The 16,257-nt window shown below is 42.6% G+C and overlaps 1 protein-coding gene across 1 annotated transcript in view; it reads right to left on the bottom strand.

Moving 5' to 3' along the window:
- The window catches only part of ASB5 (ankyrin repeat and SOCS box containing 5), a 51,000-nt gene extending 48,222 nt beyond the window's left edge, over positions 1 to 2,778 (bottom strand). Inside the window, exon 1 of the mRNA XM_072763893.1 lies at positions 2,183 to 2,778. Within this exon, the coding sequence (XP_072619994.1) occupies positions 2,183 to 2,378 (196 nt within the window). The 5' untranslated portion in view covers positions 2,379 to 2,778. The remainder of the gene's footprint in view (positions 1 to 2,182) is intronic.
- Between the last annotated feature and the right edge of the window lie 13,479 nt (positions 2,779 to 16,257).

Below are 16,257 nucleotides of genomic sequence, written 5' to 3'. Positions count from 1 at the left end.
TTAAGCCTGATTGGTTAATTATAAAAATATAAACAAAATTAAAACAGTTTAATTGTAGTAAATAAAAGGAAGAGCTATGTCAAAATGAAGAAATTATTAGTTTACTAGGCAAAGAAAAATTAACTCTTAGAGGTAGGAGATGAAGAAAGTTTGTAAAAAAAAAAAAAGAAAAAAAAGAGTTTGTAAGTTCTAAATTATTAGTTTATCCTCCTAATATTACAATAAAATTGGAGACTGTGCTTACATTGAAGGATCATGGTAATATATTCTATTATTTAATATATAGATTAATACAAGATATAAGAAAGAAGAATTGTGTTAAATAGATGTAATATTAAAATAAGATAAAGCAAAAAATTTAAAGACCTTGTATTCCCAATTTATATTCCCAGGAAAATAATTCCCACTAGTGAGTATTGATTTCTTTCTTTCCTTTTTGGGACATAATCCTAGAATTCTAATATATCTTAACACAGACCCATAAAACTAGATGGGACCATGGAAGCCATCTCATATATTCCTGTGATTTCCAGCCTAAGTGCACCGAGATCAGGTGAAACAGAGGACAACTGTTTCCTGTTATTTATGAATTTGTACTAAAAGGAGCTTCCATAGCTTTCTCTAAAACACTTGTCACTCCACAGAATGTGTGGATTTTTAGCCAACTTTTCACATGCTTATCTATAGCAATTCCTGTCACAAGTAGACAAGATTCAACTATGAAGTAATGTGCTATTGGGGACCTAGGAGAGTAGGTCTTATTATCTTATGAGTATATGATTTAATCTTATATCTAGGAGTATGGTTTTGGCTTTAAAATCTAATTTCCTATGTTTGCTGCTCTTGAAACAAAACCTTCCATTTACCTACGTAGTATGTGCCGCATTTAAATAGTTTCATCCCTTCGGAAGCAGGGCTGCCAGGTGAAGGAGTACATATTGCCTGTTCAAGTAGACCCAGCTTTTTGTGGGAGTTTCATACCACTATTTAGATTTTCCTTATTTTTAGTGAGTCCATAAATTCCTCACTTGGTGTAAAAACACTCTTGCTTAGCCAAAATGAATTTATTATCCACCTCACACACCAAAAAATATTTTCTACCTTGATTCAGCTTTCCATGTACCTACAGAGTAACCTAGATTCAAAAATGAAATATTCCACAAACTGAAAAGACAGACAAAATAGATTTTAAAAAAGCAAGCTTTCCATTCTGAGTGCTCTTAAAAAAATGTTCTTTAATTTGGTGATAGTGTATTTTGATCTGAAATTGTAAGTTACTTTAGAGGTATCGAGGTATTTGGGCTCTACAATGTGCGTACTTGCCTGCTGATGTTCAAACCAGAAGTTAATCAAAAGGCTGCAAAGAATTAAAAATGTCATCTTGAATGTCACCAGAACAATTGTTTTTATTGTATAGAATATCGTCCAGTAGAGTGAAAATGCATTTGTAACCATTCAGGTCTATGGTTCAAATGATTGTTTCTCCTTTAGTCTCATAGCTCAATTTCTTCTAAGAAATGTGGATGGATATATCTGGCTACACACACACACAATTTGTTAATTCTTGTTCCTGTCCTCTTATAGTCGACTTTTTACAAGTTGAGCAAAGCAGTGACAGTTCCATCCAGGGAACTGCCGTAAATCTTAGCACTCGACACACTGCATTTTATCCTATGATCTCGGCCAAACAAAAGTCGTGAACAACAATTAAAACCTTCCAAATTTTCTCTTCCCAATAGCAGCCGCTTACCATATGGCTAAGGAGTCGATTTAAATACCATAAAAGCCCAGGTACATGGGAAAGGACAGTTGAAGTACACAATCAGTAATCGAAACCTCTCACATTAGAGCGTGGCCGATGGAATGCTTCAGGTTTTAAAATACTTTTTAATTCAAGTTTTAAATAGATTTTAATGATAATAAAAAACACACACTCCATGGGAGGCTTCCACTCGGCCACTTTGCAACCATACCTTGATTTTATCAACTAGGACCTTTATACAGCAAACTGACTTTCTTTCTTTATGAAGCCACGAGGTTAACAAATTTGTTTTATCCTTTTGGTAAGGGGACATTTGGGGGGCATGTTGGCTTTGAAGCAGGTGGGAGAGCACAACATGCCACCAGGATGGTGGCTGGAGCAGGAGGTGGCTGGGCCTGAAGCCGCCTTAGGGAGACCTACCTTGGGCTTGGGTCACTCCATAAAATTCAGCTGCGATCCTGGCCGCCTCCTTGCGGTTGCCTTTCACGATGTAGAAGTGACTGAGGATGGCGAGGCTGATTTTCACAAAAAGCTTGAAACAGAAGAGGGACAGTATGGTGAAGTAGACATTGGATAGCTGCTGGGCGAAGGGCCGGCTTTCTTCCAACAGGGACATCGCGGCGCTGGGTGCAGCGCGGGGCTCTCCGGGGGGATCCAAGTCTCCGCGGTGCCTGCTCTCCTCGGGATGCTCCCGAACAGCTGGTCCGCAGGCGAGGAAAGGTCAGCTGCTGCTGATGCCCTGAGCTCAAAATATTTATACCGTCCATAAAAGTTCTTTGCAGGCTGCTATTGGTCTGACGATGTTCCCTGGAAGCAGTTGCAACACGTGCTCGGCTCGCAAGGCTCCTGACTTTCCATTCTCAATATAAAATGACACCCCCCCCCCCCACCCGCCTCTCTGCTCTGAACTTCAAAACCCAGGCACTGCAACTCATGTACAGATGACCTCCTTTCCCGGCATCGAGTTAGCAGCAACACTTCGAAGGCTTTGCGGCCGGGGTTCCAGTTGTTGATGTGAACGATTTTCGTAGTAGCAGGTAAAATTCAGCCCATCCCTCCAAGCCTTTAAAAGAGGGTTCTATTTGTAGACCGTGAGCTAAGTCATCAAATAGTCCATGCTGGGGTGATCTCAATGACTAACTCATCAATTAGCCAATTATGTTGCTGTCACTATTGTCAGAAAAAAAAATTTTTTTTTCTTCTAGATGGATAGACTGGAAAGTCATAGAATAATCAATCAACTGTTCATTCATCTTGTGAACACCTTTGAAGCACCTAGCAGGTGTCAGATATTTTGCTGGGTGCTGGAGAGACAAGAATGTAATGTCCCTGCCACAGGGCTCCCTAGTCTAGACAAGGAAACAGATACACTGGGTAAATACAGGTGAAGACAGGGTACCATGGGAGCACAGAGAGAAAGGGCCTAATCCTCACTGGGAAGAGTCAGGAAAGACTTCCCGGTGGAGGTGGCCTGTTCAGAGAATTGTCCAATAAGCATAAGTATTTTGTATAGTCTGTTCAAAAACAAAACAAAACAAAACAATATACTTTTTAGGCTTGTGATCTTTAACCCTAATTTGCCTTAATTTGTGAATGAAATGCAAGTGTCTCTAAGGGCATCCTTGGGCAAGTAGTATAGCTATTTTAGGCAACGTATATTTTTAAAAGTAAATCAAATTGTTAAGAAGAACAATTTAGAATGGCAATATGTTGGCAATTAAGTAAAAAATAATATGCCAAGATTAAAAAAATGGCATATTATACAGGGAGTTTATTTGCATGTTTTTATGAGCAGGTTTGGAGTTTGTTCATTGTGTGTTGCTTCCCAATCCTTCTGAGAAGCTCCAAAATAATAACTATTAACAGAGACTTAAGGGAATAGAGGTGGCTCCATAGGACAAAGGAGCGTATCGATGATGGGACATACTGGCAGGTGCTGCATGCTTATCTGCCTCGCTATATGCTTTTCATGCCGCTCACCTTCTCGGATTGGAGTGATTTACACGCAACGTTCCGAAGACAGAAGAGACATCGCTGCAAAACCAATGTGTCCAGTGAACCAGGCTGCTTCTTTCCCCAGTGACCTAGTGGCTCCCAGAAAAATTAATTGGGTCAATATATTAGAAAGAAATCACCAAGCTCTCTATGAAAACGACCAGTGGTCTGGTTTTCCCAGGCAGGGACCCAGCCCCCAGCAGTGGGGTGGCCCTGGGGACCCACTTGGGAGTCAGTGAAGATGAGCTTCTAGGTATCAAGGAGACCTGTCTCCCCCCCTCCCCGGTCGTGAGACTGTGTCGGCCAAGCAGTGATATGCCGATCACCTTCCAGCTATTGTCCCTCTGGCACGGGCGCCCGGGCCTGAGCAGGGCCTGAGCAGGGCCTGAGAGGCACCCCAGCGACAGCTGCGCCATCACAATGCTCTGAGTCACTGCCCTCACTTCCACTTGGGGCTGCGGAATCAGAAGTCAGGCCCGCCTGGGTGCACGTCTAGGGTTTCACCCCTTCCCTTTACCAGTAAGTGCCAGTGTAAACAATCGCCTCTGCAGCAGCTAACTAGGGGCCTTGGATGCTTTTGTGTTGAGGGACACGGTTATTTCAATAAGGCTGCCATCACTGGGGGGCTGGCGCAAAGTCCTGTGGTTTTACCAGGAGGACATTACTCCTGCCCAATATGTAGGATTCGGTGCCAAGATGCCAGGTTTTATTTTAAGGAGTTCCTTGATCTCCACCTCGATATTCTGTGTTGGCAAATACCCTCCTTTGGCAACATTTACCGTGTCCAATCACCAGTAAAAATAAGGCCGAATAAAATAACTCGCAGTCAGTGAAGTCGTCAAATAGTAACGAGGTGTTGTATTTTCACATTATAGACCCTTGTAAATGACACCGGGAATAACTTTATTAATATTTAAAAGATGCATGAGTGGGAAATATCAGAAAGGGAGACAGGACATGAGAGACCCCTAACTCTGGGAAACGAACTAGGGGTGGTGGAAGGGGAGGTGGGCGGGGGGTGGGGGTGACTGGGTGACGGGCACTGAGAGGGCACTTGACGGGATGAGCACTGGGTGTTATTCTATATGTTGGCAAATTGAACACCAATGGGAAAAAATTTGGTTTTTAAAAAAAGAAAATAAACAAAAAATGAAATAAATGAAATAAAATATTTTTTAAAAATATGTAAAAAAAATAAATAATAAAACACTAAAAAAACATAAAAGATGCATGAAAAGTATTGTGAGCCTATTTTTCCCGGCATTTAGCATTTTCTTAAAAAATATGCTATCGATGAGTAACTTAAGCGATTTACTGAGATAAACACTTTTATTATTGACCATATAGAGAGGGTGTAGGAGGAGGATTTGGATGATTAGCCAGCACATCCCAAATGCTTTAATCTTTTTAGTTTCAATCAATCAGTCAATCAATCAAGCAAGCCAAAATTGAGCTCACCGATTGTGCTTCTAGAATGGATGATAGGAGAGACATTAATTAAAAACACAAGAAGAAATGATTTATTAAAAAAAAGAAATGATTTATCGAGAGTCCAGTACATGCTACATATTTTACATAGATCTTCTCATTTACTCTCTTATTCCCTCTCAGTGAGAATAGTGTTGACATTTACATTTTAAAGATGAAGAAAGTTGGCTTTAGAGAGCTTTGGGGACCTGGTCCCGTTCCTTATGAGGAACAGCACTGTTTGAACACAGATCTGACTAAAATACATGCTCAAGTCACCACGCATATGTTCTATTTTTAAGCATCTCCAGTCTGAATAAGCAAATGTGATTTATGCACACCGAGAAAGACAGTCACAGGGATTCACACCCACGGTGAAGGGATCAGTGTAAGGCTGTGTTCCATCAGGAGCCTGAATTGGTACCTGAACTGGCAGGGCAGGGGACACATGTTCTGATGATTAAATGGGACAGAATCTTGTGTGAGCTCAACAAACGGGAATCAAAGGAAGAGGGGAGTGTGTCATGACTGGGCTCACACGTGGGGATTATTCAGAGCAGAGAGTTGGTGACAGGCTAAGGAGTAGGGTGGCAGAGGGTTAGGACATCACCAAACATCCAGTGTCTGAAATAGGGTCAAATGAGCAAGTAGGAAACAAAAGAATGAGGATTAGAAAAAGGACATTGGGTCGGGCCAGAGAAGGTCATGGTGACTTTCTTTTTTTTTTTTTAATTTATTTTTTATTGGTGTTCAATTTGCCAACATATAGAATAACACCCAGTGCTCATCCCATCAAGTGCCCCCCTCAGTGCCCGTCACCCAGTCACCCCCATCCCCTGCCTTCCTCCCCTTCCCCCGCCCCTAGTTCGTTTCCCAGAGTTAGGAGTCTCATGTTCTGTCTCCTTTTCTGATATTTCCCACTCGTTTATTCTCCTTTCCCCTCCATTCCCTTTCACTATTTTTTATATTCCCCAAATGAATGAGACCATATAATGTTTGTCCTTCTCCGATTGACTTACTTCACTCAGCATAATACCCTCCAGGTCCATCCACGTCGAAGCAAATGGTGGGTGTTTGTCGTTTCTAATGGCTGAGGAATATTCCATTGTACACATAGACCACATCTTCTTTATCCATCATCTGTCGATGGACACCAAGGCTCCTTCCACAGTGTGGCTATTGTGGACATTGCTGCTATGAACATTGGGGTGCAGGTGTCCCGGCGTTTCACTGCATCTGTATCTTTGGGGTAAATCCCCAGCAGTGCAATTGCTGGGTCATGGTGACCTTCAACTCAGTGTTTTAATAAGGTGATGGGCTAGAAATGGGCACGTCAGTGTTAAGGCATAATCCTTAAAGCAACTTCCAAAAAAACAAAATTGCCCCTTGGCTTCCTCCTATGGTCACTGTTCTCAGCACTGGCTCTGCTCTTCTCCACCACGTAGGTGTCTGAGGAGAACCCTCTCCAAGGCCAGCCCCTGGGACTCCCAAGCTTCTCCTGTCCAGTCTCCACCCCATCCCCTTTGGCATCCCAGGGAAAGACAGGAATTGACATGAATTGGTATTTTTTTCCATCTTCTGAGATTGATTTCATGTTCTTTCAGATGTTGAACATGATAATGACTTTCAAATGTGGCCAGATTACCCTTTAAATTCTCAAAGAATAATTTCATTTCCAGAGATTCTGGGGCTAAACTCTTAGGATTTAGCTACAGGACTGATGCAAGTTATTAGATTGAAAATGTCAATGAGACATAAAAAGAAAAAGCCCCTTTCTAGTGCTTTCCAGTTGATAATCTTGGGCATAAATATTTGTATGTAGAGGAAATATACTCATCCCATTGAAATGATCATTCCTTTAAAAAAAGAGAAATCTGATCCCTTACTTTCTGGTCAAAATCTGAAGGCTCCAATTGACTTTTTTATTTCTAAAGTTCAAAAGAATAGAACTACAGGGATAATTTCAAAGAGCAAATTTGCTATGGTCACTGTAACGGCAGGCATCTTCCCAGCTCCAGAACAGGGTTTTTTGTTGGTTTTGTTATGCTTTTATTATTTTTTTAATTTTTATTTATCTTTTAAAATAAAAGACTGTGGGAGAAGCAGCCTCCCCAGTGAGCAAGGAGCCTGATGTGGGGCTTGATCCCAGGACTCTGAGATCATGACCTGAGCCGAAGGCAGACGCTTAACCAACTGAGCCACCCAGGCATCTAAGAGCAGCGTTCTTGAGAAGGATTTGTACACAGAAAAGTCTCTTGTTCATAAATCTGATGGTCAGTGGTCACTGATAAAATGAAAGAGGCAAAAGTAAGCAAGTAATTGTTGGTGACGTAATAGCTCACTGCTGTGCTTAAAACACCACTGAGGGGAACCCTGGGTGGCTCAGCGGTTTAGCACCTGCCTTTGGCCCAGGCCACGATCCTGGAGTCCTGGAATTGAGTCCCACGTCGGGCTCCCTGCATGGAGCCTGCTTCTCCCTCCTCCTGTGTCTCTGCCTCTCTCTCTCTCTCTCTCTCTCTCTCTCTCTATGTCTATCATAAATAAATAAATACATCTTTAAAAAAAAAAAACCACCACTGAAAATACAATGTCTTCTCATTTTGCGGCATCTCATGGGAAAAATAAAGACAAATGAAGCTCTTCGGTTTTTAGAAGATATTGGAGTTTTACATGTTTAGAATACATAGGAATTTGAAATGTTTACACTTCAAGTTGAAATCCTTAAAGGGAACTGATCCCTGAATTTAGCTTTATCTCCATTCTGTAGATTTGATGGATTCTGTTTCATTGGCTTATCTTCCCTTACCCCAACGCTGTACTCAGGGGAATAGTTCACAAAGGTGAACCGGAGCACCCTGTCATAACTTGGTACAGAGACCGAGACCTTGTGATGTAATGTTTCTGTCCCAGATAACTACTGGACTCACAGAACATTGTAGGTAATGACGCCTCTGGCCTCTCTTGGATATCTTTAATTATTGATGTCAGGCAGCTTCTCATAGAGATCAGAATCATCGTAATTAGATCATGTGTATTGTTAGTTGGGGATAGTTGGGTTGAGACATATTATATCCTGTTTGATTGTACTACCTAGGAGTAGATTTTTGTTTTTAGCCTCTAGCCATACTTACAGTATAATGAAATGAAAAGAGTGATTTCTGCTGGCATTATGATAAACCATAAAAAAACTCCAAATGTTATTCATCAAGTCATCATTAACTTAGATTTCGGCAGGCCTTTGGGGAAAATTGGAACAGCCTCTATCCTAAAAATGGAGTCATGTTAAACGTCACATTGCAGTCAACTCTACTGAGAGGCTGCCTGAGGGTAAGCAGGTTCTCGTCATGTATGTGTGGCCCAGGAAAACTGGGAAAGCTGGTGTCTCTACATATCTGAGGGCTTAAAAAGTAGATGCTACCTTTAAATTAATACACACTTACTGACATCTACTATGCGCTGAGCACTCTTCTAGATATTTTATCTATTCCAATAGAGTTTTGTTTGTTGTTTGTTGTTGCTTTGGTGTTTTGGGTTTTATTTTTTGTTTGTTTGTTTTGTAAACCCAGCATTTCTTTAGAGGAACAGTCCCTGCACTTACTATCCATAGTTTCAGAAAAGAACACTTGACAAACTAAGCCAATGAAAGTATTTCTGGGACTTCTGCTGGGATTTTGGGAGAGGTGCTCTAACTCAGACTGCAAGATCTAAGCCTAAAGACGCTAGGAACTGTCTTCATCCAGAAGGAAATGGCCTGCATAGGAGTTAAACCAGTGCAAAGGAAGATTTAGAGAAGTAGTATCGTGGCATATTCATTTGAATATGTACCTGGATCCAGCTACACCATGAGCCACTGAATCTGACAGTAACACAGAATAATAAATTTCTTGTTAGTTAAACCAATATGAATTGAAATTTCTCCCACTTTTAGAGAAAAAGTCCTGATACACTTATATTTTCTGGAATCATAATAAAGAATGATGAGGTCTCAGTATCGTTATCCCTTTCATGCAACAAATGAAGACACAGAAACGTAAACTAGCTCTATAATCCAAGATTATAGCTCTTGAAGTGCAAGGGCCGGGATTCCAACACTGGTTTTTCTTGCTACAGTTCTGCTCACGTCATTGTTCACAGGTTAGAGCTGAAACATTCACGTTGTCCCGTTGGCTCACTGTCCTCCCACTCTATCCCATCCTGTGATTTCCAGCACACATTTGTGCCATGTTGGGCTTATAAATAGTCTTTGGCTAAATGCTTGTGTATGTCACTGAGTTGAAGCTCATGGGTCCCCCCCCCCCACATCTGTGGTATTGAGATTTTGTTCTAACCATCTCACTTGAACAAACCACCTATTTTCCAGACTATTTAAAAATAAGCCTTTCACTGTGGCATCATTTTGAAGGTCCAAAGTGTGGGGCCACATTAGAAGTGAAATGGTGTACCAGTGTTGCTTCAGTTACTTCCTGCATGGCGATTTCACCAGCATGTTTATAGGTGCACTTTTAGAAATTAATAATTATCATTTCTCTAAAGAGGTAAAACATCGAATTCCCTGGGATGTGGTCAATGGGCTAATAAAACTGGAGTCTGTGAGTGATCTGTTTAGGATCCTAAGATTACAATTTCTTTGACAGGGGACACCCGGTGGCTCAGAGGTTGAGCATCTGCTTTGGCTCAGGCGTGATCCCAGGGTCCCAGGATCAAGTCCCACATCGGATTTCCTGCAGGGAGACTGCTTCTCCCTCTGCCTGTGTCTCTGCCTCTCTCTCTCTCTCTCTCTCTCTCTCTCTCTCTCTGTGTCTTTCATGAATAAATAAATAAAATATTTAAAAAAAAACAATTTATTTGACAGCATAGGTACTGCCTATGTTCTCACTTTTCAAATCTGTTTTTTGCCTGTAATCATAAGCCCCATTATAAAAGCATCTACCTCACCTGCTGTGGGATTTAAATGCAATAATGCATAGCATTTCATGCTGCATGAAAAGAGCCCAGCAAATACGAGCTATATTGTAATGATTTCTATTACTTTGTTATTTAAATTAGAATTCACTGCACAATAGGTACTAAAATTTTGTTGTGTTGTTTATTTAACTAAGTGTCCAATTTTCAGTAGTACTACACTCTCTGCCAACAATAGACGCGTAGTCACACAAAATAAATCTATCAGAATCCCACCGGTGTTAGGAAATGTGCCCATTTCTGCAACTAGTATTCATAACCCATGTCAGATACAAAATAGATGATATAGTTTTGTTCCAAGGTAGGAAGGACAGCTATAACCTCCTAGGAAATTTGTTCATCACAAATATTTGGTAATATCTTATATGTATTCCCAGATCCATGACAGACACTCCGCAGTTTGGGATACACAGGGAGGGCAAGCAGGTACTTTGAGTACTAGAGATGAAGCTGATCTCACGTTGGAATCCATGGTTCCTGGGTTAAGAAACGAAGGTCCTGGAAATGTAAAAATCTTACCTGAAGATGTGATGGATGGCAATGATAATGAGAGTGGTAAGGACAAAATATACTTTGTTGTATATTACCATGACCCTAAGCTGGCCCACGAACTAACTAACGTTGTCCAAGAAGGAGCGTGAAGACAGTGGGAGCTGTATGGCCTTCTGAAAGCCTGGACGTTTAGTCTGATCTAGCAGCTGGCACGATGTACGTCCCAGGATGAGCCAGGTAAGGCAGTGTGGAGTGCTAGGGCGAGGCCTTTAGAAGACCCAGTTGTTCCAGCCATGAGCTGTCAAATTTGGGCAAGTTCCTTAACCCTCTGAGCCTGGTCTCTTACCTGCAAAACAGGGCACTAGATCTATCATGGACTCGTGATGAGAACTTTAATTTCCTTTTAAAGGCAACATCTTAACTTAGGAGCCTCTGATTTCACTGTCCTTTCTAAAATAATAAGCAAGCTCACCCTCCACTATAACTAAGCCGCAGTTCACCACCGCTAAATGTCTGCAACCTCCTCTTCTTCCTTGCGAGTCAGGGAAAGGCTCTTTCACTCAACACCTACCTCTCGGCTGAGCGCTGCACACCGGCTGTGCTGGCCACGGACATAGGATGAGGTCCTTGCTCTCCCATGTTAAACCCCAAACATCAGCTGACGCAGTCTGGACTTGGAACAGTTTTTAACAGTTGATTTTCTTGAAATTATGCAACCTGTTTTGCTTTTTTTTTTTTTTTTTGGTATGGTGCCCAGAATGTAAAATCATCAAAAAGTCCAGAGAAGCCTTCATCCTACCACCAAACTCAGCATTAGTTCAGCATTTTATATTCCCTCCTGTCTTTCTCACCATTCTCAAGCCTCAATTTTTTTCCTAACAGGTACATTTGCGCTTCATTTTCCATAGTTTAGCGCCTCCAAGCTTGGCCTGGTGGAGCTTTCCACCTACGGTGCTTTGGCGAGCTCCCCCACCTGGCCTCAGACGGTAATGTCATCAAAGGCACTAGTGGGCTCTGTAAATATTTTTGCAAAGATAAAGATGAATATGCACAACACTAAGGCCCATGAAACCACGGTAAGATTTTTCTTCATATGTATCTAGCACTCAGTCCAAAATAAGGGAGCACAAAATGATGGATTAATATGAATGAAAACCAGCATGGACAACAAAACACAGACCCGTAGGTATGCAGAGAGTGAAATTTCCAGAAACGGAGTACGTGTCAATTATTATATTAAGCTGATAAGAGATGGAAGCCGAACCTCAAATTCTTAACAAGAAACTGGAATCTTTAGAAAGGATATCACAGGTTTCAGAGCAAGATATTTTTAAAAAGTAGATGTCTCAGTACTAAAAAACACGGTATCTGAAATTAATAACTCAATGGATAGGTGTACCAGGGGATTAGAGATAACCAAGGGAATGTTTGCACATCTTCAGATCAATTGGAACTGACTATCCAGGATGAAAGGGGCAGAAGAAAGAACAAGAGGAATAGAGTTAGAAAATCTAGCATATATTTTATCAAGGTGTTAGAGAGGAAAGAAGCAAAATTTGGGAAGATAATGGCTGAGAATATCCCCAAACTCATAAGAGATATTAACCCACAAGTTCAAGAAGCCCAATGACTCTGAAGCAGGCTAGTTAAAAAAAAAATCCTCCCCATCAAGAACCAGGAAGGATCCAAGTTACTACTCTACTTGCAGTGGAGTAGGTCAGCCTGCCATAGTTTCTTGGCTGCTGACAGAACCATGAGCCTTCTGAGTCAAAGATTTTATTTCAGGTCAGAGGACTTTACTATTCCTGGCAGAAGAAGTAGCAAGAAGATAGAGTGTTTGCCTCCATTCCTCTTGCCTCCGAGGCCCTCCGGGGCAACGTGGAGGGGCCCAAGACTGCGTGGCCGTGCAGTGGCTTTGGGCCACGGTTGAGGAACTCCATGCTCTAGGAGTCCAAACCTTTTGTCATGGACAGTAAGCAGCCTAAACTTTGCCCTGGAGGGAGACCATTATCATTTTACAAACCTGCTCTCTGCTCCAGAAAAAGACATCTATCTCTAGTTCCCATGGCCATTTACTATACTTAGAAGAGCACAGACAGACGCTAGAGACCCATGGAGAATTTCATGCCAACGTCTTCACCCTTCATTCCTGTACCACCTTGACTTCTGGCTGATTTTCCCATGAGTCCGTCACTCTGTCAGCCACTGTGACTAACCCAAAGACTCAACAGAAGCTTTGACAGAGGCTGGGGCCGAATCCATCCAATGTGTCTCCTACAATGTGAAAATAAGGCTACTATTTACAAGACTGCAAGCAGTGGGATGAGGAAAATCTTGTACTGATGTCAACCATTCCCTCCAGAGTCCTGGGCCCAACCAGCTGAACAACTCCCATAAGCTATGAGTGCCTGCCTTCTTGGGCCAAGGCAGTCTTATCAATCACTTCAGCTAAAGTTAGGGACAAATTTTGAGCCTTCTCTTCTTAATTGTAAAAGCCTCATTGTAGGGATGATTACCCTCAGAGTTTTCATGAATAATGAGTCACTTATTTCTCTGGGGAGCAAGTTCAAGTAATCAAGGGTAGCCCCATTTTGGAGAGATCTCTGCAATCATGTTGTTACCTGAAACTGGATTTGCCTCTTGGTGGGTGTCAGACCAAAAGAAACAACCAAGCCAAAGAATAGGAAAAGGAAGGGTTTTACTTACAATAAGTAAAGGCGAAGACTGGGACTATTTCCCAAAGCAGTGTTTCCTTGAACAGTGGAACTGGGGAGATTTTAAGCTAAGAGTACATGCATATTCATGAAGGGGCTTGCATAATGAGGAGCTCAGAATGGAATTGGGGCAAAAATCATCTTACCGTGCCAGAGTCCAGGCCATAGTTGATGGAAGTCAGGAGGATCAGCAAAGGTCAGTATCATTAATTCTCTGGCTCCAATTGGCCTGGTATTTATGTGCTCCAAGGGGTTTAAATCCTGCAAAGAAAACTCAAGAATGGAGTGTGTGTCAGGTCAATCTTTGCTTTTGAAACAGCAGTGAGGTTTTTTAAAAAAATATATTTTATTTATTTATTCATGAGAGACACAGAGGGAGAGGCAGAGACACAGGGAGAAGGAGAAGCAGGCTCCACGCAGGGAGCCCGATGTGGGACTCGATCCTGGTATCCCAGGATCACACCCTGAGCCAAAGGCAGACGCTCAACCACTGAGCCACCCAGGGATCCCAGCCCTGGGAGTTTTACCACTGATTTATTGTTCTGCTATGATTAGGGTACATCCTGGCCTGATAGTGGCTGTTTGTTCTTACATTCTTTTGTTCCTTTAAAATCATTAACTACTAAAGTCTATTCTTCTGCAATTTCAACACATCTCAGGGAGTTCTGCAAGAAACGTGCTCTGAGCACATAGCGCTGGTCAGGCATCCATCACAAGGTGGCTGAGGCCTGAAATGACTTTTCTTAAGTGGAGGAAGCTATGCCTCATCTTTCTTTTTCTGGGGACCCCTCTAACTCATTCTGCTTACAGCCTGGGGGCTACAAGATCGACTGGTGGGTTTTCTAAATCAGTCCTTAAGTGCAACTCACTTGGGCTTTGGGATGGAGGCAAATTAATATCTGGCTTCTGTACAAGATGTACCACCCCAGGATGCTCATGGTGCCCTTGGAAAGAAAGTATTGTTTACAATTGTTGGGCCACCCCAAATGATCCCTACCTTACTTGGGGGCAAAGGGACACAGGCAGATGGTGCCTCAAATATGGCCTCCCATTGGCTGGCTCATCTTAGGGTTCAAGTTTAGTTTGATAAAGAAATATAGTCCTTTTTCTTTTTCTTTTCTTTTTTTTTTTTTTTTTAAGAGACTGCCTAAGAATAGTCAGCGAACCCTGTCTAGTTGATCAATACCAGTACTGCTAGCATTACCCACCCCCGGGAAATCTTAGTGACAGCACCAGGAGTGGAAGTACAGAAGGCATCCACTGTGCTGACAAGAAGATTTAAGAGCCGAGGCCATCTTCTACCAATTCCGGTAGACTCCCCAATACAGTCACGGGGATGGCCATCAAATTGGGCTTAGAACCATGTGGCTGGAGGCACCAGAGCCAGCCACCCATTAAGCTGAACGGGACTTCAACAGTTTGGGAAAGCTTCAACGGGACATTTTTTATTCGTGTGGAACACTCTGGAGGCAGATCTGGAAGGCAGAGATCATCATCATCCTCCCCTCCTGTACCTCCCAGGGTCTCAGGGGCCCCCTCTTCACATGCCCAGATTATGGTTCCCCCTCCACGGCCACAGGATGATCTTACTCCATTCCAATAACTGAAATTTCACTTTTTTTTTTTTTAAACCAGTCATCATCTACTCACCGTCTGACCTTTTATTCAGAAGGGTCAGATGTAATAGGGATGAGGGGATTTTTATAGAGCACAGGGACCTGTTCCATCTCCAAGTTTAGCCTCTGTGGGCCCCTCAGTAGGGACATGGCAAGCAGATCCCCCAACCTGTCGTCATTATCCTCGTGATCTAGGATCATGCCACTCCAACAGATAATATGTGTCCAGATGGCTCAACTAGAATTGTTTGCATATCCAACGGCGCCCTTCGGCTGGGCTGCCACCAGACCGGAGTAGTAACCAGGCTGGTTGCTATTAGGAGAAGAGGAAAATGCATTACGCCTACGAATAATCAGAGCAGAATCCCAATTTTCAAACTGTGTCTGTATAGCTACCCACTCCTTTTATTGTGGTTATTAGCTGGGAAGCAGATGGGAGAGGATTGTTACTGTTCTGGAGATGCCCCCTTCGGTGATCAATCTGCTTCACCCAGGTGTGTGGATTGAAAAGCATTAAAGTAAGGTTGGAATTTCTCTTTTAGTCCATTCCTGAGGAGGCCATTCCAACAGGATCAGATGCCGGTGGATGGTAGGGAGCACGGAAGCTTCATCAAATACGTTGCCCATCTACTGTTGAGGAGTGTTTGTGATCAAAAGCACTCAGAGCCTGAAAATGATCCAGAAAGCTGAACATGTGGCACAGATTAGTTTCAAGAGCTGCAGTGATGAGCTGATTGGACTGGCAAAACAGAACGGATCATGAACAGAAGAAAAATATTATCAGCGTTGAGGCCCCACTGATAGGTCTAGGAGAGGGTCCAGGTCCCCAGGTGGTCAGTGTGCCAGGAGGGGCCCCAGGCCATGCAGCCTCCCCAATGGGGGGGGGGGGGGAAGTGGGTCAGCCTCAGATAGGAGTCACAAGTCTGATGCAGTGTTAGCCTCTGCCAAAAAAAACCCAGAATCTTTCTCTTTTGCCCTGTCCATGTGTTGCTCTGTTCAGTGCCATGATGGATCCAGACAACAGTGTCTGGAAACCGGGCCTTTAGACTAGTCATCTCATCAGAATGAGCCCTTACCCTGGCCTCTACATGAATGACCCAGATGGCTCATTTGGTAGCACCATTAGATTCCATAGTTGGTGGCCTCGAAGATGAGTGTCCCATTCCCCAATGTGCAGTTTTCCAAGTGGCAGACCAAACAGCTAGGCCATTGGCAATGGCCTAAGAATCCATAAAAAATCTAATGAGGC

The sequence above is a fragment of the Vulpes vulpes genome, chromosome 7, assembly GCF_048418805.1.
Source record: "Vulpes vulpes isolate BD-2025 chromosome 7, VulVul3, whole genome shotgun sequence".
Lineage (NCBI taxonomy): Eukaryota > Metazoa > Chordata > Mammalia > Carnivora > Canidae > Vulpes > Vulpes vulpes.
Note: the sequence above shows the minus strand (reverse complement) of the source record. Positions and strands in the feature narration are given on the sequence as shown.